General features: G+C 42.8%; 2 protein-coding genes across 11 annotated transcripts in view; one reads left to right on the top strand and one right to left on the bottom strand.

Annotated features, from left to right (window-relative positions):
• LOC133495208 (general transcription factor II-I repeat domain-containing protein 2B-like) overlaps window positions 1-26,512 on the top strand; it is a 49,893-nt gene that overhangs the window by 10,770 nt on the left and 12,611 nt on the right. The window contains exons 3-4 of one of the 4 annotated variants that reach the window (XM_061809577.1): window positions 14,103-14,170; window positions 21,216-23,333. The gene's annotated coding sequence lies outside the window, so the exon portion shown is untranslated. Of the gene's footprint in view, window positions 1-14,102; window positions 14,171-18,197; window positions 18,402-18,450; window positions 21,165-21,215; window positions 23,334-26,512 lie in introns of those variants that run through there. The other 3 variants (XM_061809576.1, XM_061809575.1, XM_061809574.1) reach the window with 3 other exon arrangements.
• Window positions 3,731-26,512, bottom strand: part of tmem94 (transmembrane protein 94) — a 224,964-nt gene continuing 202,182 nt past the window's right edge. For 5 of the 7 annotated variants that reach the window (XM_061809568.1, XM_061809565.1, XM_061809566.1 and 2 more), the window contains 2 exons: window positions 14,089-14,259; window positions 13,766-13,904 (listed from right to left, as the gene is read on the bottom strand). In XM_061809568.1, the coding sequence (XP_061665552.1) occupies window positions 13,781-13,904; window positions 14,089-14,259 (295 nt within the window). In that variant the 3' untranslated portion in view covers window positions 13,766-13,780. Of the gene's footprint in view, window positions 4,243-13,765; window positions 13,905-14,088; window positions 14,260-26,512 lie in introns of those variants that run through there. The other 2 variants (XM_061809567.1, XM_061809572.1) reach the window with 2 other exon arrangements.

Raw genomic sequence — 26,512 nt, 5'->3', positions numbered from 1 at the left:
CCTGGCACGCACCCACCGGGACCTCTAGCAGCTTTTTTCAGGCCAAAAAGGCTGCACTGAACGCGGCCATCACTTGGCTCAGACAGAATTACGATCATAATCCATCCATCATGAACTGCAAGTCTCTACTTCAATCCCTCGACAACTCCATTGCCTCCGACGCCTCCACCCTATGCATCAACTCCAACCTTGTGGCTTTTCCTCTCACCAAAAAGATCTAACAAATATGAGTTCCAAGTCATTGCAACCTCCCAGGCAATGACCTTGCAGATGAGCAGGCCAAACTCGGTTCCACCCTTCCCAACCAATCACGACGTCCAAACGCGCCTCGGGATCATCTGCATGAGTTGCAAACCCTCTCCATCTACCCACCCCAGGATCCTTTCCCTCACCTCCTCCCGACCTAATCCAGAGGAAAAGTCCCAGTTGTCCAAGAATGACCTTGTCCGGTTCTGGTCCTGCCACCACCCCTCCCTACGAAGATGGCAACATTTGACGGGGAAGTGTGAAGATGACTGATTGCAGTCTCTGCAGTGAGGAAGAAGAATTGGCCGAGCACCTCTAGCTTTGGTGCCTTGCACTCCAGTCTGCCCGATACCACCGCCAAATGGGATTCACCGTTGGAGAACTCCTGAGCCTCCCACATGCGAGTCTAGTGCTTCTGAGGATCATCCTCACGTGCCTCGAGTGACTCAACAACAAGCATCTCAGTTACACTCACTTCCCCTTGACTACCTTGCTCTGACACCCCTACACTCTCACACTCGTACACTCATTATTACAGATTTTATCAGATCAGTATTTTATATTCACGTCAAAGCTTCATGCTACGAAAGCCCACAGGATGATGGCTTGATGCTGGATCGATAATTTAAAGATACATAAAGCTATATATACATTCTTTAAAGATGTAGGGCCACACAAAAAATATATAAACTAACATCTTAATTTCAGATATCAACAAGTGTTTGCGGCTACCTGTGTTGTCTTTGTGGAAATCGGGTTGAAATGGCTCTTTGAGTGCTAAAGGTTGCTGACCCCTGCACTGGACTATTGCTCTATTCGACACCCTAACTGCGCTGAATGTTAAGAGTACTTTACAACCTTTGCACAACTGTGAAAAAAGAAGATAATTCCATAATTGCCAGATTACTCATTATTCCTTTGGGTGAGAGTTGGACTCCACCAAGGCTTCCCTTTATCACCGATTTTGTCTTTAACTTTTATGGAGAGAATTTCTAGGCGGAGCCGAGGCGTAGAGGGTGTCCGGTTTGGTGGCCTGAGCATCGCATCTCTGCTCTTTGCGGATAATGTGGTTCTGTTGGCTTCATCAAGCCGTGATCTCCAGCTCTCAATGGAGCGATTCGCAGCCGAGTGCGAATCGGCTGGGATGAGAATCAGCACCTCCAAATCCAAGACTATGGTCCTCAGTCGGAAAAGGGTGGCGTGCCCTCTCCAGGTCGGGGATGAGATCCTTCCCAAAGTAGAGGAGTTCAAGTATCTTGGGTTCTTGTTCACGAGTGAGGGAAGAATGGAGCGGGAGATCGACAGATGGGATGCTATTGCGTCTGCAGTGATGTGGACTTTATATCAGTCTGTTGCGGTAAAGGGGGAGGTAAGTCGAAAGGCGAACCTTTCAATTTACCAGTCGATCTTCATTCCTACCATCACCTATGGGCATGAGATGTGGGTCGTGACTGAAAGAACAAGATCCCGGTTACAAGCGGCCGAAATGAGCTTCCTCCGCAGGGTGTCCAGGCTCTCCCTTAGAGATAGGGTGAGAAGCTCGGTCATCCGGGTGGGGCTCAGTGTCGAGTCGCTACTCCTCTGCATTGAGAGGAGCCAGATGAGGTGGCTGGGGCATCTGATTTGGATGCCTCCTGGACGCCTCCATGGTGAAATTTCTAGGCGCAGGCAAGGCATAGAGGTTGGCCAGTTTGGTGGCCTCGGCATTGCATCTTTGTTCTTTGAAGAGGATGTGGTTCTGTTGGCTGTAGGTGTGTGTTAATGCGAATGCTTGTTTGTTTTTATGTGCCTTGCGGTTGGCTGGCAACCAGTTCAAGGTTTTTCCCATCTCCTGCCTGAAGATATCTGGGATTGGCTCCAGCACCCCGTGACCCTTGTTAGGATAAGTCGCTCGGATAATGGATGGATGAGCCAAATATAAATCAACATATTATACAGAATTATTTAACTTCAATCTTATTACAGTCTCATTGCTATTTGGTTCATAGCAAGTAGGAGCACGTAGCCCTCATGAGAGCTGAAAAATCTCTGCAAATGAATGTCTCTGTTCTAAGTATTTGGGTTGTAACTATTTGGATCACTGATTTTGACATTGTAAATTGTAACCTGCTGTTGTTGATACTTAAACAAATGAATCTTTGATCCAAATAGAAATCAACATATTATTCAGAATTATTGAATTTCAATCTTATTTCAGTCTTAGTGCTATTTAGTCAACAGCAAGTAGGAGAACTTGGGCTTCATGTGATGTGAAGAATATCTGAAAATGGATGTCTCTGCTCTAAGTTTTGGGGTTGTAACTATCTGGATTTATCTCACTGATCTTGCATTGTAAACTGTAACCTGCTGTTTTTGATACTTTAATTCATAAATGAGCCCTGGGAGGTGCCCAGCCAGCCTCGAGAAGGGGGTTTAAAGTCCTGGGACCAATCCGTTCTTCCTGGTCCTTTTGTTTGGGTGGGTATTTGTCCGGAAATATAACTATGATCAAATGAATAAAACTATGATAAAATTACTTTTTTAAAAAAAATCCTCTCGGTTTGTCTCACTGGGGGGTTGCCACAGCATGTCATCCTTCTGCATCTTCCTCTTAAAACACCATCTGCCCCAATGTCTTCCCTCATCTATCAACTTTCTCTTTGGTCTTCGTCAAGCTCTCATCCCTGGCATCATCATCCTTCGATCAATATACTCATCCTCTCTGTCATCTTGCGGTGTCCAAACCACAAAAGTTTGATTTTTCTAACACTGTCTCCAAAACATGGAACCTGAAATAAAACAAAATACATTTCTTACAGCAAGTAGGAATTACAGTATTATAAAGCTGCGATTGGAAAAAAAAAAAAAAAACAGCGTGCTGGACTGTCTTCCTTCTCTCATGGGAGTGACCATTGTTTTTCAAACTGTAGTTCCATCTTCATTTGGTGGGCTGTCCCTGCTTGTTAAACCAGTTGTTGTTTGTTCTTCACCTGATTATCAGCAGCATGTTTACAATGCATGTGTTGTTGTGTGTGTTCAGAACATAGTGTGGTCAGTTTCAACAAACAAAAGCGATGTAAGCAGCATCATGGAAATACACTGTAATACTAACTCCAAATATTTATCTTGCTTTGAAGAGTAGGACCGAAGCAGGACTCCCACACTTCAAGACGACAGCCACTCTGCACATAGCTCCAAATTCCTGTCACAGTTCAATATAGTATTTGATGATATCTAAGGGTGTGAGGCCAACTTTTCTTCTTCTTGTATTTTGTTTAATGGCGGTTGTCAAACAGTTTAAAGTGAATCATCCTCACCTGGTTTGGATTTCAGTACTGCAACAAACTCAGCCCTATTCAGCTTCCAAACCAAGTTCTTATTATTATAATTTAAAATTGATCAGGGATGGCCAATGATTTACAATTGAGGGCGACTGAGTGTGGGCCCACCAGTTGTCCCCTCCCTAATATAGAGGATGCGATATAAACAATGGTTGACAAGGCTTGTTCGTTACTGATTGTTGCTTTAATAATCATTGCATGTCATACTGTAGTTTGTGTGCCTGATTATCACAAATGCTATCTTGAATTGATCATCTGATGTCGAACAATTTGATTGGCTATCGATAATTGTAAAGCATCATTTCGGAAATTCAAGTGATTCATAAAAGAGATCACAGTGTAATTCATGTCTATCATAAAAGAAAAAGTGTCCATGTTTTTAAAAACAATTAAAATCAGATGACAAATCTTTTTCTGACAGTGTTTGAATATGCTTCAACATTCAGACCAAAATAGAAAAAAGACCTGTTTAAAAATCTCAATTTAAAGCCTACAAAAGCACACTTTAGCTTACATTACTATTTTACTAACAAGTGGTAAATCCCCTTTTTTGGGTATTCATGATATTGAGTAGAACTAATGGTCAAATTCTTCAGTCATTCATCAGAATGGAGAGTTCATTCCGAGCTTTGTTTCAAACTGGAGCTTCTGTCTCTTCTGATAGCGAACCCGCACCCTAAAATGGAGAAAAACACAAACCAAAAAGCCTGAGACATTCAACATGTAACATTGTCACTTTCACGTGGATTACATTTTGGAATACATGAAAAAATTGAACACATACTTGGATACATCCATGGAATACTGCATATTTTGATATTGGCCCAGTACCAAGTAAATATAGGTTCAGTATTACCGTTATTGAGACCGATACTTTTCAATGGCTAAGGTATTTGAGGATATATTATTATGAAATTGCTAAATCTCAATATATTTTTATGACCAATTTATTTTGTGAGGTAGTCTTTTTATTATAAATTATTTAATCCCCCGGACATAATTAGGACAGTATATTGGTAGGCAAGAAATAAATAAATAGGTAGAAGGGTGCTAAGGATGGAGCTACCAGGCAAGAGGAAGACCAAAGCAAAGGTTGATGGATGTTGTGAGGGAGGAAATGAGGACAGTGGGTGTTATCTGAGGATGCACGAGATAGGCTTCGATGGAAAAAGATGACATGTAGTGGTGACCCCTAACGGGACAAGCCGAAAGGAAAAGAAGAAGAATAATACATACATATCTGAAACAATACGCAGAACAGTGACCATTTAGTGTAATGAATCTGGGTGTTCTGAGGTGGGCTCTTCTATCCCTGGGGTTGAGGTCACCAAGGTGGTTAAAAAGCTCTTTGGTGGCAGGGTCCCTGAGATTCGCCCGGAGTTCCTAAAGGCTCTGGATGTTGTGGGGCTATCCTGGTTGACACGCCTCTGTAACATTGCGTGGACATCAGGGACAGTGCCTCTGGATTGGCAGACTGGGGTGGTGATCCCCCTTTTCAGGAAGGGTGACCGGAGGTTGTATTCCAACTATAGCGGGATCACACTCCTAAGCCTGCCTGGTTAGGTCTACTCAAGGGTACTGGAGAGGAGGGTCCGTTGGGAAGTCGAGTCTCGGATTAAGGAGGAGCCATGTGGTTTTCGTCCTGGCCGTGGAACAGTGGACCAGCTCTACACCCTCGTCAGGATCCTCGAGGGTGTGTGGGAGTTCGCCCAACCAGTCTACATGTGTTTTGTGGACTTGGACAAGGCATTTGACCGTGTCCCTCGGGGAGCTCTGTAGGGGGAAGCTCTTCGGTCCCTGTACGTCCGCTGAGAGTGTCTGCATTGGCGGCAATAAATCGGACTCGTTTCGGGTGAGAGTTGGACTCCACCAAGGCTGGCCTTTATCACCGATTTTGTCTATAACTTTTATGGAGAGAATTTCTAGGCGGAGCCGAGGCGTAGAGGGTGTCCGGTTTGGTGGCCTGAGCATAGCATCTCTGCTCTTTGCGGATAATGTGGTTCTGTTGGCTTCATCAAGCCGTGATCTCCAGCTCTCAATGGAGCGATTCGCAGCCGAGTGCGAATCGGCTGGGATGAGAATCAGCACCTCCAAATCCAAGACTATGGTCCTCAGTCGGAAAAGGGTGGCGTGCCCTCTCTAGGTCGGGGATGAGATCCTTCCCAAAGTAGAGGAGTTCAAGTATCTTGGGTTCTTGTTCACGAGTGAGGGAAGAATGGAGCGGGAGATCGACAGATGGGATGCTATTGCGTCTGCAGTGATGTGGACTTTATATCAGTCTGTTGCGGTAAAGGGGGAGGTAAGTCGAAAGGCGAACCTTTCAATTTACCAGTCGATCTTCATTCCTACCATCACCTATGGGCATGAGATGTGGGTCGTGACTGAAAGAACAAGATCCCGGATACAAGCGGCCAAAATGAGCTTCCTCCGCAGGGTGTCCAGGATCTCCCTTAGAGATAGGGTGAGAAGCTCGGTCATCTGCATTGAGAGGAGCCAGATGAGGTGGCTGGGGCATCTGATTTGGATGCCTCCTGGACGCCTCCATGGTGAAATTTCTAGGCGCAGGCAAGGCATAGAGGTTGGCCAGTTTGGTGGCCTCGGCATTGCATCTTTGTTCTTTGAAGAGGATGTGGTTCTGTTGGCTTTATCAAGACGTGATCGCCAACGCTCAGTGGAGTAGTTAGCAGCCAAGTGTGAAGCGGCTGGGATGAGACTCAGCACCTCTATATCTGAGACCCTGGTCCTCAGTCGGAAAAGGGCGGCATCCAATCGTCTGGGATAAGATCCTGCCCCAAGTGGAGGAGTTCAAGTATCTTGGGGTCTTGTTCACGAGTGAGGGAAGAATGGAGCAGCTCAGTGCAGCGTCTGCAGTGATGCAGACTTTGTACTGGTCCGTTGTGGTGAAGGGGGAGGAAAGTTCAAAGGAAAAGCTCTCAACTTAAAAGTCGATCTAGGTTCCTACCCTCACATATGGTCACGAGCTGTGGGTCCCAGATACAAGTGGCTGAAATGAGTTTCCTCAGCAGGGTGTCTGGGCTCTCCCTTAGCAATAGGGTGAGAAGCTTAGTCATCTTGGAGGGGCTCAATGTCGAGCCACTGGTCCTCCGCATTGAGAGGAGCCAGATGAGGTGTCTGGGCCATCTTATCCAGATGCTTCCATGATGCCTCCCTGGTGAGGTGTTCTGGACATGTCCCAAAGGAAAGACACCCCAAGGACGACACAGTACACCCTGGAGAGAAAATGCCTTTCGGTTGGCGTGGGAATGCCTTGGGATCCCTCCGGAAGACAAGGATGAAGTAGCTGGGGAAAGGGAAGTCTGGGTATCCCTGCTAAAGCTGCTGCCCTGCGACCCGAAGAGCGGTAGAAGATGGATGGATGGATAGACAACTTCATTGGAATTGGGTGGATACATGCATCTTGCGCTCCTTATCCACAATATGGCACTATACTGTGGCATACAAAGCGTCCGGCTGCTTGTGCTCAAGATGTATTTGACCTACGCTACAAGTTTTTCCTTCATGTTTTCCCAAAGCAGCGAAAACCATTTTATTTATTTATTTTTTTTACATGCGATGGTGTAGTGGCAGCATTGCGGGCGATTACTCAGCACATTGGCCCCAGATTTCCGATGTCTGGGTTTCAAATCCTGACCTCACCTGTGTGGAGTTTGTTGTGTTCTCCCTGTGCCTTTGTGGGTTTCTCCGGGTACTCCGGTTTCCTCCCATATCGCAAAAACATGTTTGGTAGGTTGATTGAAGATTAAATTGCCAATGGGAGCGAATGTGAGTGCGAATGGTTTTCTGTTTATATGTGCCCTGCGATTGGCTGACAGCATATTCAGGGTATACCTCACCTCCCAGTAAAGAAAATGGATGGATGGGTGAGAAGATGCAGTATCTTTCATGAAAACTAGTCATCAGGAACGGCACCTGTTGGGACCATCCTAAGCAGCACAGCATTCATGAGTGAATATAAGTACAGTGGTTCCCTGAGATACAGATAACCAGACTTATGATTTTTTCGAGGTATAAGCCATCATTTGAGCACTTTTTTTCCCTTGAGTTGCAAGTTCAAACTTGAGAGGCAAACTATATGGTGGCAGTGAATGCAACACCACTACATTTGGAAGAGGGCTGGACCTGATTAATGGCATTTCCATTAATTTCAATAGACAAAGAGATTTGAGACGCCACTCATGAGTTTTGAGCATGGTCACAGAATTCACTAAATTTGTATCTTAAAGGTATCCGAATTTTAGTTTTTGCTGAAGCCAGGTGAGACAACTGCTGATTCTGTTGGTTAAGTGGCTGAAATATAGCTTCAATGGGTGGCAAAAGCAGCTTCTATTACCTTCTTGTTGCTCCTAAGTAACAATTCAACAGCTGTTCCCTTTTTCCATATTTGATTTGTTCCTTTTGCATTTATTTGAACAAACCCGTTTTATAGCTTCAATGGGTGGCAAAAGCAGCTTCTATTACCTTCTTGTTGCTCCTCAGTAACAATTCAACAGCTGTTCCCTTTTTCCATATTTGATTTGTACCTTTTGCATTTATTTGAACAAACCCGTTTCCTCGAGTTCAAATAAATAATTTAACAACACGATAATCATTTTCAACAGTCCATTGTTTACATTCCTTCCAAAAGACATTGACCTAGTTCAGGGGTCGGCAACCTTTAACACTCAAAGAGCCATATCTTTACACTTGTAGAATAGTGTGTTGCTTATGAAATCCACGCAGTCCATCCATGTTTCAGAAAATTAAAAAAAAAATTCTTAATTGAAATAACACATTTGAACTCTTACAAAATGAAAAGTGAGTGACATTTACAAAATAACTGCTTGAATATTTATTTTAACTGGTTATTGGGACTTCTGCCCCTGAACCCACGCGCACAGCATCTCCAAATCAGGGCTGTTGGAAGTCATTTTCATCTTGTTGTCTGTGAGGAATGTCAGCCTCTCGGAGAGTGTGACGTACATCGTAGCTGGCCTCGCCCATGTTTTATAAACATTGCCCTGAGCTCGAGACTCTTCTGTCACATAACACACCAGACACCTTCTGCCAGCTGTTCCAACCTGCTTGGACCAGTTTCTTCACTTCCATACCTTACTCATGATTGCTCTGGATTGTTGACCCCAAGTATTTGAAGTTGTCCACCCTCGCTCTCTCTTCTCCCTGTAGCTTCACTCTTCCCCCTCCAACCCTCTCATTCACACACATATATTCTGTTTTACTTTGGCTAATCTTCATTAATCTCCTTTCCGGTGCATGCCTCTACCTTTCTAATTGTTCCTCCACTTCCTCCCTGCTTTCACTGCAGATCACAATGTTATCCGCGAACATCATGGTCCAAGGGGATTCTAGTCTCACCTCATCTGTCAGCCTGTCCAAGACCACTGCAAACAGGAAGGGGCCCCGAGCTGGTCCCTGATGCAGTGTCACCTGCACCTTAAATTCTTCGGTGGATATATTCTAAAAACCATGAGGAAAAAAAAGAAGAGTTTTCAACCTGGATTTAAAAAACAAAACCATTCACACTTGGGCTGACATCACCTCTGTTGGCAACTTATTCCATTAGTGTATAGCATAATAGCAAAATGCTGCTTCGCCATGTTTGTTTTGGACGCTGCGCTCCACTATTTGACCTAAGTCAGCCGATCTCAGTGCTCTACTGGGTTTGCATTCCCTAAGGATTTCTTTCATGTATTTAGGACATAAATCATTTTGTGATTTATAGACCAGCAGCAGAACTTTCACATTTATTCTAAAGCTGACTGGAAGCCAGTGCAAGGACTTTAGGATTGGAGTTCTAAGCGCTTTGTTTCGGTCAGAACGCAAGCTACATCATTTTGAAGGTGCTGCAGCTGTTTAGTCCTCTTTTTTTGAGAGTCCAGTCAGAAGACCATTACAGCAGTTAAGTCTACTTGAGATAAAAGCATGGATGAGCTTTTCCTGGTCTGCTTGACACATACAAGACTTCACTCTAGATATGTTATAGCGAAGAGCAAAAAAAATAAAAATGTGATTCAGTGCAAAATATTGACGTCAGACTTACAAACAGATTTGAGGCACTCTTACAAGACCCAGGCCAAGAATGCTCATTCTCCACCACCACTGAAAGGTATGAAATTAAATCATCCAAGAAAAAATTGGGACCCACCTTTTGCAGTGAGAAGAACACCAAAGTACTGTGTTTTACTAATGTGTCACGGTGTCTGATATCTCAAAAACTCCTGGAGATCACTGATCAGCACCCAACTGTGAAATCTGTCATTATACACACAGGGGCCCTGGATGTTCTCAAGCAGCAATCAGATCTCACATATGAAGCCACCCAGAGAAAACTTGTCAGAATTTGATACACTTGACCAAAAAACTGTTGAGAAAACTGTTCAGCGGTTGAAACCATCAAAGAGCTGTCTCGACTCAATACCATATGACTAGTTCAAAACTACCCTACTATAAACTATACCTAACCCTAACCTGAAGTCAGTGCTAACTGATTTGCGGCAAATAATCAATTGCTCACTTCAGTCTGGCGAGTCTCCCAAAGCTCTTAAAGTCGCTGCTGTTAAGCCTCTTCTAAATAACAGAGCACTAGACCGATTCGATGTTAGCAAGCTATGGACCCATCTCAAATCTCCCGTTCATAGCCAAGATTCTTGAAAAAGTTATTTTTAATCACTTCAGCAATTTCTTGAATTTAAATTGACTTTTTTGACAAATTTCAATCAGGTTTCCAAACTCATCACAGTACAGAATCTGCTCTTAGAGTGATCAACGATATAAGGTTTGAATACTGACTCAGAAAAGCTGTCAATTTTGGTCTTGTTGGATCTCAGTGCATCGTTTGATACAGTAGATCTCAATATACTGCTAAACAGGTTGGAAATGAGGCTAGGACTAAATGGAACGATCCTCAAATGGTTTAGGTCCTACCTGAAGAAAAGGAGCTACTTTCTGACCATTGGAGGTGCTGGGTCTCAGCGAAGGGTAAAGTTCAATTGAGGTATTGTGCCACTGTCTAAATCAGATAAATAATTGGATGAGTCAAAATTTAAATCACAACAAATCCAAGACAATTGTTTTTGGCAATAAACGAAAAAAGAATTGCTTTTATTACACGCCTGGACTCTCTATCTTTAAAAACCAAAGACCAAGTCCGAAACCTTGGTGTTCTGATTGATTCTGACCTGACTTTCAACAATCATGACTGGACTCCCAAAAAAAGAGTTTTAAACAGCTGCAGGTCATCCTGAATACAAGAAAGAAATGCTTACGGAATATAAACCCAGTAAAACTCTGAAATCGACCGACTCAGGTCAATTTGTGGAGCGCAGAGTCCAAACCAAACATAGTGAAGCAGCATTTAGCTTCTATGCTGCACAGAAATTGAATAAGTTGCCAACAGAGGTGAGGTCAGCCTCAAGTGTGAATACTTTTAAATCCAGGTTGAAAACTCTTTTTTCTCATGCTTTTTAGAATGCATCCACTTTTCCATCATATTTCTTGCACTGTATCGGGTTTCAACTTTTTTTTTTTTTACATTTTGTTTGTCATCTTTGTTTTCAAATGCCTTTAATCATGTGAACCACATTGAGTTACCTCGTGTATGAAATGCGCAATACAAATGAATTTGCTTTGCTTTGCATATGTTGCACTCTTTCTAGTCATGAAACCATACTGTTGTGCGCAGATACTTCTGCCTCAAGTCTAGCCTTTACTACTCTTTCCCATAACTTCATTGTGTGGCTCATCAACTTTATTTCTCTATTGTTCCCACAGCTCTGCAAAACGGCTCTGTTCTTAAAAATGGGAACTTGCACACTGTCCCTCCATTTTTCAGGCATCTTCTTTCCCGCTACTATTCTGTTGAATAAGTTGGTCAAAAACTCCACAGTCTCCTCTCCAAATTGCTTCCGTACCTCCACAGGTATGTCATCAGGACCAACTTTTACTAATCATTGCCACTTCCTGCCATCACACTTGCCTCTTCTGTACGTCCTTCGTTTCGGTGTACATTTCGTCATATACCTCTTGTTTAGCTTTTGCCACCTCTACCTTTGCCTGACATCACAACTATTCGTATTCGATGTATTCTTTTCGCCTCTCCTCAGTCCTCTCAGTGTCACACTTTTTTTGCGTACCTCTTTCCTTGTATGACTTCCTGTATTTTGGGGTTCCATCACAAAGTCTCTTTCTCCCCTTTCCTACCAGAAGGTACACCAAGTTCTCTCCTGCCTGTCTCTCTGAACACTTTGGCTGTAGTAGTCCAGTCTTCCGAGAGCTCCTTGTGTCCATCGACAGCCTGTCGCACCTCTTTCTGAAAGGCCGCACAACATTCTTCCTTTCTTAGCTTCCACCACATGGTTCTCTGCTCTACCGTTGTCTTCTGAATCTTCCTACCCACCACCAGTCATCCTACACACCACCATCCTATGCTGTCAAGTTACACTCTGCCTTACAGTCAGGAACCTCCTTCATATTACATGATATGCACAAAATGTAATCCACATGCATGCTTCTAACTCTGCTCTTGTAGGTCACCCTATGTTCTTGCCTCTTCTGGAACAAAGTGTTCACGACTGCCATTTCCATTATTTTTGCAAAGTCCACCACATTTTCTTTCCTGGATGTCAAACTTACTCATCACTTTTTCATTGCCAGTGTTTCCTACACCATTACAATCTGCACCAAACAACTCTCTCTGCATCTCGGATGCTCAGAACGACTTCATCTAGTTGAAGAATTTCTTGTTCCAGAATTTCTTTTTCAACTCTAGGTCACATCCTACCTGTGGGGCATAGCTGCTAATCACATTATACATAACACTAAATTTAAAATTTCATCCTCATCACTTGATTTGATACTCTTTTCACTGAAATGACATTCTTAGTCAGGTCTTCCATTAAAATAACTCCCACTCAATTTCTCTTCCCGTCTACTCCATGGTAAAATAATTTAAACCCTTCCCACAAACTTCTAGCCTGACTACCTTTCCACATGCTCTTTTGGATGCACAATATATCAACCGTCCTACGAATCATCATCTCAACCAACTCCTGAGTTTTTCCCGTCACAGTCTCAACATCCAAAGTCCCTACACTCAGTTGTCGGGTCTGTGCATTCCTCTTCTTCTTTGCCGACAAATCCGGTTTCCTCCTCTTCTTTGTCTTCGACCCACAGTTGCTGAATTTCCACTGACGACCTGCAAGTTAGCAGTGATTGGGGTGGGCGGTGTTAACCTGGGTCACGACCAATCCAGTATGGGGTTCTTTAGATGAATGCTCATTTTTTGCTTGGCACAGTTTTATGATGGATGCCCTTCTTGACGCATTGCTCTGCATTTATACAGGCTTGGGACCAGCCAACAGATTGCAGTGGCTTGTACTGCATTTGGTAATATAGAATTACATGATGAAAAAAAAAAAAAAACTTAGATTTTGTAATTTTTTTTTAGATTGTCTCATGACGGACATGCAACTAAGATGAAAATGACTGACCTCTCCATGACTTCAAAGTGGGAGAACTTGCAAAATTGCAGGGTGTTCAAATACTTATTTTCCTTACTGTATGTACCCTGCAATTGGCCAGCTTTTAGTTCATGGTGTACCCCGCCTCCTGCCTGAAGTTCACTGGGATAGGCTCCAGCAGTCTTTTACCCACAGTAACTGAATACGACCCCCCTCACAAAAACAAATACCACTATACCTTTTAAAAATATAATTTTAGTATTTTAAGATCACGATAATCTTGTGACGAATGTTTTGAGTGATGAAAAACATTATACAAAAATATATTAATATATGTATCGATATAAAATTCTAAAATTTCGAGATTGCCATAATCTTAAAAATGATTACAAATAAACAAGCGAACAAGCAAAATAATTTGTTCAGATATTGTGCAGTTTTGGTGTCACTGGGCTTTCTGCGCATGCAGGCTGTCAAATCTGCCTGCTGGCACATCAAGTGTTTTCAAGCATCTCTCAAGAAGACAAATGGTGATCACCGAAATTGGACAAGGTTTGAAGAAAGAAGTTAAAAACTTTGACTTAATAAGAAGACATGGTACACGTTTTTAAGATGATTAACAAACTTCAATTTGACAATTTATTTTCCAAAGCCACGCAGACCTGAAACAATCGATGAAAGAGCCACATTCAGCTCCGGAGCAGCGGGTTGCCGACCCCTGGCCTAGTTCATCCACGATCAGCAGACATATTTTTTTTTCCCAGCATTACACATAACAAATGGAACTTGCTCAAAAATTGTGACCAACCGCTCTGAGCAACTTTGCTTTAACGAGGCTAAGCTTGGAAGGTAATTCTCAAACCTGTTAAGAGATTTGAAAATCAGATCAGAGAGTAAGTGACTAAAATAGACAGGAGAAACAACGTGGAGAAAAAATGTATAAAATAAACATTTGTATAAAAATAAGCGTGAGTAGTATGCAGAAAAACCAACATTTTTGTTTAAATAATCAATACATAATTTGTAATGCAGTGTATGTTTCTTACCTTATCTCATGTAGCTTTACCACCTCATTGACCACCACCACCAGCAGAAGGGACAGAGAGACCAGCAGCCAGCTGAGCAGAGGTATGTCACCGAGACCAAAGTTCAGGAGGCTGTGCTGGTCATGCCACAATTGGTAATCCACAGTGGCCTGTACAATCTCACTGACCAGACTGAAGGAGAATGTTACATCAGTTAATAGTTCCAATCATTTATCACATCAGTTACATCAGGGGTCGGGAACCTTTTCAACTGAGAGAGCTAAAAATACCAAATATTTTAAAATGTAATTTAAAAAGAGCCATACACTATTTAAAAAACTAAATTAGGTGTATTTGCGCATTTATGTAAAACCAAAATTTTTAGAGTACAAAAAGTCTGAATTCTTTTAAATAACATTGTTACGCTGTTGCTAACCATTGATGACAAAAGTACTTCTTACCATTAATGTGACTTCTGGTGCTGCATGGTTTTGCTGATGGCTTTATAGTCTGTTACATACGCCGTTAGATTAAGATTCATGCAGCCGTTGAGACTGACGATCCGTTAATCCTAATCCGTTTTTCAATTTGATCTGCAATCATGATAGCATGTCTTTTATTTGTTTGATTATCTTGTCTTTCTGCAAAATTGTCAAAATGTTTATTGGCACCATTAAGTATGAATGCTTTGGCATAATCCCCATCTGTGAATGCCTTCCCATTTCTCACAATTGCTAAAGTGCCAGCAAAGCTATCTGAACTCCATTCAACTTGTTGGGTCCAAAAACTGATTTGCTGCTGACTAACTTGGACTCTGGAAATTAGACCCTTCAGCGCCTGCGCACATCGACTGCCACAGGAAAGTATGGCAACCCCACTAGGACAAACTGCATTATTTGCTTTGCCAGCACGACTGAAATGACATGTATATACAGTATGTCACGATGAGCGCTCTGTGAGCAATATGAAACTATCAAAAGAGCCAGATATGGCTCGCGAACCATTGGTTCCCGATCCCTGAGTTACCTGATGAAACTTGGAATGCAGAAGTTTCAATACTTTACGCAATACTTGAGCAAAACAATAGTAAAAAAAATAAAGAAGCCACCTCTTCAGTAAAAGTACACATTATAAATGTAGTTTAGTTAAAAAAAATGAAACATTTTCCATCTTAAGAAATACACTGATGGAGATTTTTGTAAACCTCAAAATGATTGCCATGCTTTTTCTGGGATCAACAATGGCCCAAACAAAAATAAAAACAGGTAGGCTGAAACAAAAGGCAAGCATTTATTGAAATACCTTAATACCAAACATGAAGTTTGTATGTATATTTAGATTTCATACATTTTTTGCCAAGTGAAAGAAATGTGTGAAATATTATGTCAATGCTCAAGTGTAACCAAACCCGATCCCTAAAAAAACTGACGACAGTTTGTGACAGCGGCGTATGTGAGAAAAACATGTCAGAGTGATGATACCTGCCATTTGAAGATACCAGTAATATAAGAATTACAGTATATAAAAAATTTAAAAAAGCTAGAACAGGTCACATTGTTTTCCCAATTGCAAGGTTGACAGTGGGTCATGAAACATTTTACCCAGTGTGGTAAACAATATAAATTTCCCAAGCAAAACGTTTGTCGTTAGCCACAATACCATGTGAGTTTACAGCTAAGTCACACTTAAACCAGTCATTTTTACTGGTCGCTAATTCTTCTTTTCCTTTCGGCTTGTCCCGTTAGGGGTCACCACAGCGTGTCATCTTTTGCCATCTTAGCCTATCTTCTGCATCTTCCTCCCTAACCCCAACTGCCCTCATGTCTTCCTTCACCACATCCATAAACCTTCTCTTTGGTCTTCCTCTCGCTCTTTTGCCTGACAGCTCCATCCTCAGCATCCTTCTGCCAATATACTCACTCTCTCGCCTGTGAACATGTCCAAACCATCGAAGTCTGCTCTCTCGAATCTTGTCTCCAAAACATCCAACTTTGGCTGTCCCTCTAATGAGCTCATTTCTAATCCTATCCAACCTGGTCACTCCGAGCGAGAACCTCAGCATCTTCATTTCTGCCACCTCCAGTTCTGCTTCCTGTTATTTCTTCAGTGCCACGGTCTCTAATCCGTACATCATGGCCGCCCTCACCACTGTTTTGTAAACTTTGCCCTTCATCCTAGCAGAGACTCTTCTGTCACATAACACACCAGACACCTTTCGCCAGCTGTTCCAACCTGCTTGGACCCGTTTCTTCACTTCCTTACCACACTCACCATTGCTCTGGATTGTTGACCCTAAATATTTGAAGTCGTCCACCCTCGCTATCTCTTCTCCTTGTAGCCTCACTCTTCCCCTTCCACTTTTCTCATTCACCCACATATATTCTGTTTTACTTCGGCTAATCTTCATTCCTCTCCTTTCCAGTGCATGTCTCCATCTTTCTAATTGTTCCTCTGCATGCTCCCTGCTTTCACTGCATATCACAATATCGTCTGCGAACATCATGGTCCAAGGGGATTCCAGTCTAACCTCATCTCAGCCTATCCATTACCACTGCAAACAGGAAGGGGCTCAGAGCTGATCCCTGATGCAGTCCCACCTCCACCTTAAATTCCTCTGTCACACCTAATAAGCTAATAAGCTTTGAAAATGTGAGCCCAATCATCAATCAGGACTAGAGCTGAATGGTTTGGGGACAAGAGTCCAATTGGGATTTATTTATTTATTTTTACAAATATTGCGATTTTGCATGTGACTTTAGCGGATCAGGTTACCTAAAATGTTATTCATGAAATCTTCTTGGGTCGCCACAGCGTGTCATCTTTTTCCATCTAAGCCTATCTCGAGCATCTTCCACCCACTGTCCTCATGTCTTCCCTCACAACATCCATCAACCTTTTCTTTGGTCTTCCTCTCGCTCTTTTGCCTGGCAGCTCCATCCTCAGCACCCTTCTACCAATATACTCACTCTCTCCCCTCCGGACATGTCCAAACCATAAGAGTCTGTACTATCGAACCTTGTCTCTAAAACATCCAACATTGGCTGTCCCTCTAATTAACTCATTTCTAATCCTATCCAACCTGCTCACCCCGAGCGGGAACCTCAACATCTTCATTTTTGCCATCTCCAGTTCTGCTTCCTGTTGTTTCTTCAGTGCCACCGTCTCTAATCCGTACATCATAGCCGGCCTCACTACTGTTTTAGAAACTTTCCCTTTCATCCTTGCAGAAACTCTTCTGTCAGATAACACACCAGACACCTTCTGCCAGCTATTCCAACCTGCTTAGACCAGTTTCTTTACTTCCTTACCACACTCACTATTGCTCTGGACTGTTGACCCCAGGTATTTGAAGTCCTCCACCCTCGCTATCGCTTCTCCCTGTAGCCTCACACTCCCCCCCTCCACTCCTCTCATTCACACACATATATTCTGTTTTACTTTGGCTAATCTTCATTAATCTACTTTCCAGTGTATGCCTCCATCTTTGTCATTGTTCCTCCACCTGCTCCCTGGTTTTACTGCATATTATAATATGTGAAAACATCGTGGTCCAAGGGGAATCCAGTCCAACCTCAACTCTCAGCCTATCCATTACCGCAGCAAACAGGAAGGGACTTAGAGCTGATCCCTGATGCAGTCCCACCTCCACATTAAATTCTTCTGTCATACCTATGGTATACCTCACCACTGTTCTGCTGCCCTCATACATGTCATGTACTATTCTAACATATTTCTGCGCCACACCAGACTTCTGCAAGCAGTCCCACAGTTCTTCTCTTGGTACTCTGTCATAGGCTTTTTCTAGATCCACAAAGGCACAATATAGCTCCTTCTGACCTTCTCTGTACTTTTCAATCAGCATCCTCAAGGCAAATAAAACATTATTCATGAAATGTAAGAAATAAATCTTTCAATAGTATGCGTGACCAACGTGTCATTGCATACACACATACTAAAGCAAATAACTCTTTCCGGTAGGCCAGGCCTAAATATTGCGATGAATTCATGTGAAGAACAGATTTATTCGAATATTGAATTGTGCACAGGAAAACCTTCCGTCACAGTAATATACTGACTGTTTAAACTTCATGCATTGTAACCATGTAATATAATGACGCATTTGCCAATAGGTCAGTGTCAGCCAAACGTCGAAACAAAGTGGACAGTGACAAAAGTGACACTTCCCATCAGCAAGCTGTAAGCATAAATGCAGTTACAATGGTAAAATGACATTAAATGTTGATTCATGAAAAAGTGTTCAGATGATTCACTTATAATTTAATAATCATTAAGAAATATCTTAAGGACTTTTGCTAGCTCAGGAATTCTTTCGGAGGTGGGAGTTAAAATTCCTTCTGACGGGAATCTGCCATCCCTTCGCAGCAGACCCTCACAATACGTTTGGCCCTGCCACATTGGATCGGCATCTTCCCCCACCATCAGAGCCAACTCACCACCAGGTGATGATCAGTTGACCGCTCCGCCCCTCTCTTCATCCAAGTGTCTAAGACATGCGGTCGCGACCTCGGGTGTCCTGGTGCAAAGTGCATATGTGGACACTCTTATGCCTGAACATGGTGTTCGTTATGGACAATCCGCGATGAGCACAGAAGTCATGTAAATATACCTCCCCTTTTGCCAAAATTGAATTAAAGTACAGAATCAGTTAATGTAGAAAGAGGTGGGTGGAAGGAGTTCCCTGGGCTCCCAAAATCTCCATGAGAACGCACCATCACCACTCAGCATGACAACCAAATTGTGATTAGTGTCTCATGCATTGATAAAGAAGGCCACTAGATAGCTGTAAGAACTAAAGTGTGGAAAGTGTGGGACACATTGACAATCAACACATAACATGTACATCACGGTAATATAATGTACTTTCATTTGTGGCCAAGCAACGGCATCAATATTTTCCTCAATGTGCTGCTACAGGGTTATTCACTAACTTTTGAACTAGTAGCACTGGTGGGACCAACTTATTGAGTTTTGTTGAACAATTTTTTGAAGAGGTACAGCATGACCATGAAATAGTAGAGCAAGGGGACTCGAGATATATTTGCAAAATGTTGCGGATTGGGAAGGAAGCCACGGCTCATGTGAGGGAAAACCCCAAGCTGTCTGTGAAGACCAAGATGGCAGTCTACGATGCTCTACGCCAGTGAGAGATGGACTTCCTATCCCAAGCAAGAGAGGAAATTGCACACGTTTCACATGCGTAGCCTCCGGTGCATCCTGGGAATCTCCTGGCAGGACAAAGTGACCAAGGACGAGATCCTGTCTCGCAGCGGTCGAACCAGCATATATACACTTTCCTCCGACAGCTAGGCCACGTCCACCAAATGCAACATGGGCCCTACCCCTAATACAAACCGCACAGCGAGTTGGTTGCCGGGGCCAGAGCACCACCTCGAACACAGCTACACTACTGAGACGTCATCAAGAGGGAGGGTTAGAGACCTGGGAGAGCCTGGCAGACGAACGCTCAAAGTGGAGAAAGGCTCTGATGGAGGGTACTGCAGAGAAGTGAGCCCATAGAATGGAGCGCATCAATTCCAACAGACCAGCGCCATCCTTCACGTGACCTTTGCTAAAGAGTCACAGACGATGTGGTTCCACTAATAAATAGGATGTAACCAATTATCAACTCTGACCGACAGAGCGCTCTGATTTACAAGCAAAAAAAACTAATGTGTTTCTGAAAAATCATGCATCCATAAATGAGTACGACTGCAAATATTACACACCAATTTAATGATTGTTTGTTTTTCAATACAATTCTCTCGAAAAGAGTCTGGGGGATTTAACTTTGCACATAAGGATCTTCTCATGTCTGTGCTATAACAGGGTTAAATCGATGGATGTTTTTTAGGGAGGACATTGTTTGTTAGCTTTCCTAGCTTAAAAAAAAATATTAAAATCTTTGCATGACATAAAAACAACAAGCAAATTGGGCAGGCAATCTCTTTCCAGTCCGCAATGTAGCCCCTCCAACGCACGCGAACACACACATATACACACTTTTTCTTTCAGTTTGTCCCATTAGGGGTCGCTACAGCGAGTTATCTTTTTGCATGTGCACCTATCTCCTGCATCTACCGCTCTAACACCAACTGCAAAACCACATTGGTGACAAAAAACACCAGGTCAAAGGTTGTTTAAAGTTTACTGAACAACATTTGCACAAGATAGTTAAATAATATAGTCTGCTCTGAGAGGAAAATTTAACTCTTTGGATAGCATAACGCACACCACATTTGGAGCAGAAATGGCACTTCACATCACCCTGAAAATATCATACAACAGTGAAGTTTGGAGGTGGGAACTGGATGATAATTTTTCAGCAAATGGTAGTGATAAACATTATTGAAGGAATGATGAATGGGCAAATGGCTCAGCCAATCACCTGACTTGAATCCAATTGAAAATATATGGAAATATACTCAGGTTCATAAAAAAAAGAACACAAAACGTTCCAAGTTTTGAATTCTACTTGTGTGGAGGAATGGGGCAAAAATCACACCACAGAGCATGTGACTAGTTTCTCCATCTCGGAGGTGCCATGAACTGGTCATGACAAAGGCTTTTGTAAAATGTATAAAGTAAATACTAGTAGGCCTGTTCAATACATTTTCCCTTCATTTAACATCCATCCATCCATTTTCTTAGCCGCTTATCGTCATGAGGGTCGCGGCAGTGCTGGAGCCTATCCCAGCTGTCAACGGTCAGGAGACGGGGTACACCCTGAACTGGGTGCCAGCCAATCGCAGGGCAAATAGACACAAACAGCCACACTCCTAATCACAACTCAGGGCAATTTAGAGTGTCCAATTAATGTTGCATGTTTTTTGGATGTGGGAGGAAACCGGAGAAAACCTATGTAGGCACGGGGAGAACATGCAAACGCCACACAGGGAGGGCTGGGATTGAACCAGAGACCTCAAAACTGCGAGGCAAATGCTTTCCAGCTGATCCACAGTGCCACCCCATTTAACATGATTGATTGAGTTAATTTTTTTCCCCTTCTTTCTCTGTATGTGTGGGTTACTTTGGTTGTTCCCAACACCAAGTTGAATTTTCATGTCAATAGCATCTTGAGAAATATATTTATTGAGGAAAAATAATGACATGTCAAATACTTATTTCAGACCCTGTACGTGGTGGGCACTGCTTAGACACAACGGCATACAACCTGTCTGTGCTGTGTGTATGTATGTGACGGGGCCATGATAATATCGTGTCCAATCTGGAAGAAGCAGTCAATTACGTTACATCAGGCAGCCAGTCATATTTCAGGAGGTCAGTTTTTACTCAAATCGACACGTCACTGTGCTCTCTCACTCTCACTGTCTCTATCTTGAGGAGGAAAGAGACTACAGTGAAAAAAGCAACTTGAAACCATTAAAACTTGTGCAAATGCAGCTAACGAAAATTTGAATCTCAAAAACGAAGAAAAAAAGGTCAGATATTTGAGTTCATCATTGTTTCAAGCTGTGTGCTCTGCAGCTGGACAAGGACGTAACAGTCTTCATTACCAGGAATAGCTGGACAACGTAAGCATTTCACAAAGCGGGGAAAACAAAAAACTACCACCACTCACACATGCCAAAGCTCAAAGGTAAAAAACTCAGCTACATCGCCAGCGCCTCCAGCAGAAGTGAGTGATTGTTGAATGGTAAAAAAACAGCAAGAGTGTCCAAATAATGTTGTATGTTTTTGGAATGTGGGAGGAAACCCACGCAGGCACGGAGAGAACATGCAAACTCTACACAGGCAGGTCCGGATTGAAACCGGGACCTCAGAACTGTGAGGCCATTGCTTTTCCAGCTGATCCACCGTGCTGCCGTGTTTTATAATTTAAATACATATTATACATTTATAATATTGTATATATCACATTTATAAGGGTTTCTAATTAAATTTTTAACAAAATACCCCTATTTGTATAAAATATGCAAAGTACAAATAGTGTTTACATATTTTAAACGTTATGGTACCCACATAAACATACATGTCGCCCACTTTCAGGGTTTTCACTTTTCACGGGTGGTTCTAGTCCCAGTGAACTGGGAAAACGAGGGATTACTGTTATCAAAAACTGCACAGATGGACTGTAAATGGATAACCCACCTGAATCGCTGCTTCTATCACTTCATCTACCACGAATCAGAGAAGACCACAAGAAAACAGTCGCTGATTTATCAAAAAGTGAACTCTAAAACTCTAAATATAAACCCAACAAGACCCCTGGTTCTGATGGGTTTATAGAGTAGTGGTGCAAAACCTTTAAAGTTTTGTGATTCCCACTGTTGCGCAGAACATTTAATTGGGTCTTGAGGAAAGCAGAAATCCCTTCATCCCGGAGAGGAACAATCATAATAATTGTTAATACCAAAAGAAGGGAAAGCTATGACAGACTGTTCCAATTATTGGCCCATCATCTTGTTGAACATGGACTACAAACTCTTCACTTTAATTTTAGCAAAATGCCTTGAAACAATACTACCAAATATTATTCAGTAGGATTAAACTTGTTTCATCAAACAAAGGCAAACAAGACAATGTCAGAACACTACAGGTAATTAATCAAATAAGAACAAATTAAATGGTGTCCTTTTAGGGCTAGATGAAGAGAGACGGTTTGATTCAGTCCATTGGGTTTTCTTATAGAGCTTGTGCACCTACGTCACCGAAATCACGTCATTGGCTATATTCCCGGTCAAACAAAGCATTGTTCAATGCTAAGTCCGTTGAGACGAAATGAAAATATGTCTAATAGCATGATGCCCAGAGTTTTGTCCAATATCGTTAAACATTTAGAAAGTGATAATAAACAAAGGTATGTGGAAAAATTAGAGACATTTGGCATAGAGGACCCATATTTCATGCCAAAGTCGATGTTTTCGCCGATAAGAAAGTAGAAAGTTAATCTGCTTCCGCTTGTCTTGGACAACTGGATATACACATGTATCTGGTGAGTAGGTCGTTGGGATTTACACAGAAAAGTTTGAAAGTGGATAAAAGTCTGGACACATGGATCTCTTCTCAATCAGGAATAAATCCCACATCGTGATGGACCCACTTGGATTTTTTTTTTTTTAAATACCAATATTTAATCATCTAAAGAATCCCATACCGGATCGGTCGTGGCCCGGGTTAACAACGCCCGCCCCCGGCACTGCTAACCTGCAGGGCGTCGGTGGAAATTCAGCTACTGTGGGTCGAAGACAAAGAAGAGGAGGAAACCGGATCCAGCGTCAGATGAAAAAGAGGAATGCACAGAGCCTACAACTGAGTGTAGGGACTTTGAATGTTGGGACTATGACAGGAAAAGCACAGGAGTTGGTTGACATGATGATTAGGAGAAAGGTTGATATTCTGTGCATCCAAGAGAGCAGGTGGAAAGGTAGTAAGGCTAGAAGTTTGGGAGCAGGGTTTAAATTATTCTACCACGGGGTAGATGGGAAGAGAAATGGAGTAGGGGTTATTTTAAAGGAAGAGCTGGCTAAGAATGTCTTGGAGGTGAAAAGAGTATCACATCGAGTGATGAGACTAAAATTTGAAATTGAGGGTGTTATGTATAATGTGGTTAGCGGCTATGCACCACAGTTAGGATGTGACCTAGAGTTGAAAGAGAAATTCTGGAAGGAACTAGATGAAGTAGTTCTGAGCATCCCAGACAGCGAGAGAGTTGTGATTGGTGCAGATTGTAATGGACATATTGGTAAAGGAAACAGGGGCGATGAAGAAGTGATGGGTAAGTACGGCATCCAGGAAAGGAACTTTGAAGGGCAGATGGTGGTGGACTTTGCAAAAAGGATGGAGATGGCTGTAGTGAACACTTATTTCCAAAAGAGGGAGGAACATATAGTGACCTACAAGAGCGGCGGTAGAACCACGCAGGTAGATTATATTTTGTGGAGACGATGTAATCTGAAGGAGGTTACTGACTGTAAAGTAGTGGTAGGGGAGAGTGTAGCTCGACAGCATAGGATGGTAGTATGTAGGATGATTCTGGTGGTGGGTAGGAAGATTAAGAAGACAAAGGTAGAGCAGAGAACCATGTGGTGGACGCTGAGAAAGGAAGAATGTTGTGCGGCCTTCCGGAAAGAGGTGAGACAGGCTCTCGATGGACAACCGAAGCTCCCGGAAGACTGGACGACGACAGCCAAGGTGATCAGAGAGACAGGCAGGAGAGTACTTGGTGTGTCATCTGGTAGGAAAGGGGAGAAGGAGACTTGGTGGTGGAACCCCATAATACAGGGAGTCATACAAGGAAAAAGATTAGCGAAGAAGAAGTGGGATACTGAGAGGACTGAGGAGACGCGAAAGGAGTACATCGAGATGCAACGTAGGGCAAAGGTAGAGGTGGCAAAGGCTAAACAAGAGGCATATGAAGACATGTACACCAGGTTGGACACGAAAGAAGGAGAAAAGGATCTCTACAGGTTGGCCAGACAGAGGGATAGAGATGGGAAGGATGTGCAGAAGGTTTGGGTGATTAAGGATAGAGATGGAAATGTGTTGACTGGTGCCGGTAGTGTGCTAAATAGATGGAAAGAATACTTTGAGAAGTTGATGAATGAAGAAAATGAGAGAGAAGGAAGAGTTGAAGAGGCAAGAGTGAAGGACCAGGAAGTGGAAATGATTACTAAGGGGGAAGTCAGAAAGGCACTACAAAGGATGAAAAATGGAAAGGCAGGTGGTCCTGATGACATACCGGTAGAGGTATGGAAGCAATTTGGAGACATGGCTGTGGAGTTTTTGACCAACTTATTCAACAGAATACTAGCGGGTGAAAAGATGCCTGAAGAATGGAGGAAAAGTGTTCTAGTTCCCATTTTTAAGAACAAAGGGGGTGTTCAGAGCTGTGGGAACTATAGAGGAATAAAGTTGATGAGCCACACAATGAAGTTATGGGAAAGAGTAGTGGAGGCTAGACTCAGGACAGAAGTAAGTATCTGCGAGCAACAGTATGGTTTCATGCCTAGAAAGAGTACCACAGATGCATTATTTGCCTTGAGGATGCTCATGGAAAAGTACAGAGAAGGTCAGAAGGAGCTACATTGTGTCTTTGTGGATCTAGAGAAAGCCTATGACAGAGTACCAAGAGAGAAACTGTGGTACTGCATGCGTAAGTCTGGTGTGGCAGAGAAGTATGTTAAAATAGTACAGGACATGTATGATGGCAGCAGAACAATGGTGAGGTGTGCCTTAGGTGTGACAGAGGAATTTAAGGTGGAGGTGGGACTGCATCAGGGATCAGCTCTGAGCCCCTTCCTGTTTGCAGTGGTAATGGATAGGCTGACAGATGAGGTTAGACTGGAATCCCCTTGGACCATGATGTTCGCAGATGCTATTGTCATATGCAGTGAAACCAGGGAGCATGCAAAGGAACAATTGGAAAGATGGAGACATGCACTGGAAAGGAGAGGAATGAAGATTAGCCGAAGTAAAACAGAATATATGTGCGTGAATGAGAAAAGTAGAGGGGGAAGAGTGAGACTACAGGGAGAAGAGATAGCGAGGGTGGACGACTTCAAATACTTGGGGTCAACAATACAGAGCATTGGAGAGTGTGGTCAGGAAGTGAAGAAACGGGTCCAAGCAGGTTGGAACAGCTGGCGAAAGGTGTCTGGTGTGTTATGTGACAGAAGAGTGTCTGCTAGGATGAAGGGCAAAGTTTACAAAACAGTGGTGAGGCCGGCCATGATGTACGGATTAGAGACAGTGGCACTGAAGAAACAACAGGAATCTGAACTGGAGGTGGCAGAAATGAAGATGTTGAGGTTCTCGCTCGGAGTGACCAGGTTGGATAGGATTAGAAATGAGCTCATTAGAGGGACAGCCAAAGATGGATGTTTTGGAGACAAGATTCGAGAGAGCAGACTTCGATGGTTTGGACATGTTCAGAGGCGAGAGAGTGAGTATATTGGTAGAAGGATGCTGAGGATGGAGCTCCCAGGCAAAAGAGCGAGAGGAAGACCAAAGAGAAGGTTTATGGATGTGGTGAGGGAAGACATGAGGGCAGTTGGGGTTAGAGAGGAAGATGCAGGAGATAGGCTAAGATGGCAAAAGATGACACGCTGTGGCGACCCCTAACGGGACAAGCCGAAAGGAAAAGAAGAAGAATTTAAATAAGTTACCCCTGGTTTTACACAAACCCCCATTCATTAACTATGATTGAAAAAAAAAAAAAAAAAAAAAAGAGGACGAGTCGGCTCCTCTATACACGGAAGCGTATCGTTGCCACACGTGAACCTTTTTTTTTTTTTTTTTAAATACACATTCTTCTGAAATGATTCAATTTGGCATAAAAGATACTAATCGGTAATTTGAAATGAAGAATAATTCCAACCTGAAATGAAGTGATCGCTACACAGGTGTGTGTATTTGTTTGGGCACCAGCCATCACATTTAATTGCCGAAATCCATCAATCTTTTC

Source organism: Syngnathoides biaculeatus, chromosome 22, assembly GCF_019802595.1.
Source record: "Syngnathoides biaculeatus isolate LvHL_M chromosome 22, ASM1980259v1, whole genome shotgun sequence".
Classification (NCBI taxonomy): domain Eukaryota; kingdom Metazoa; phylum Chordata; class Actinopteri; order Syngnathiformes; family Syngnathidae; genus Syngnathoides; species Syngnathoides biaculeatus.
This window is presented reverse-complemented; position numbering and strand designations above follow the sequence as displayed.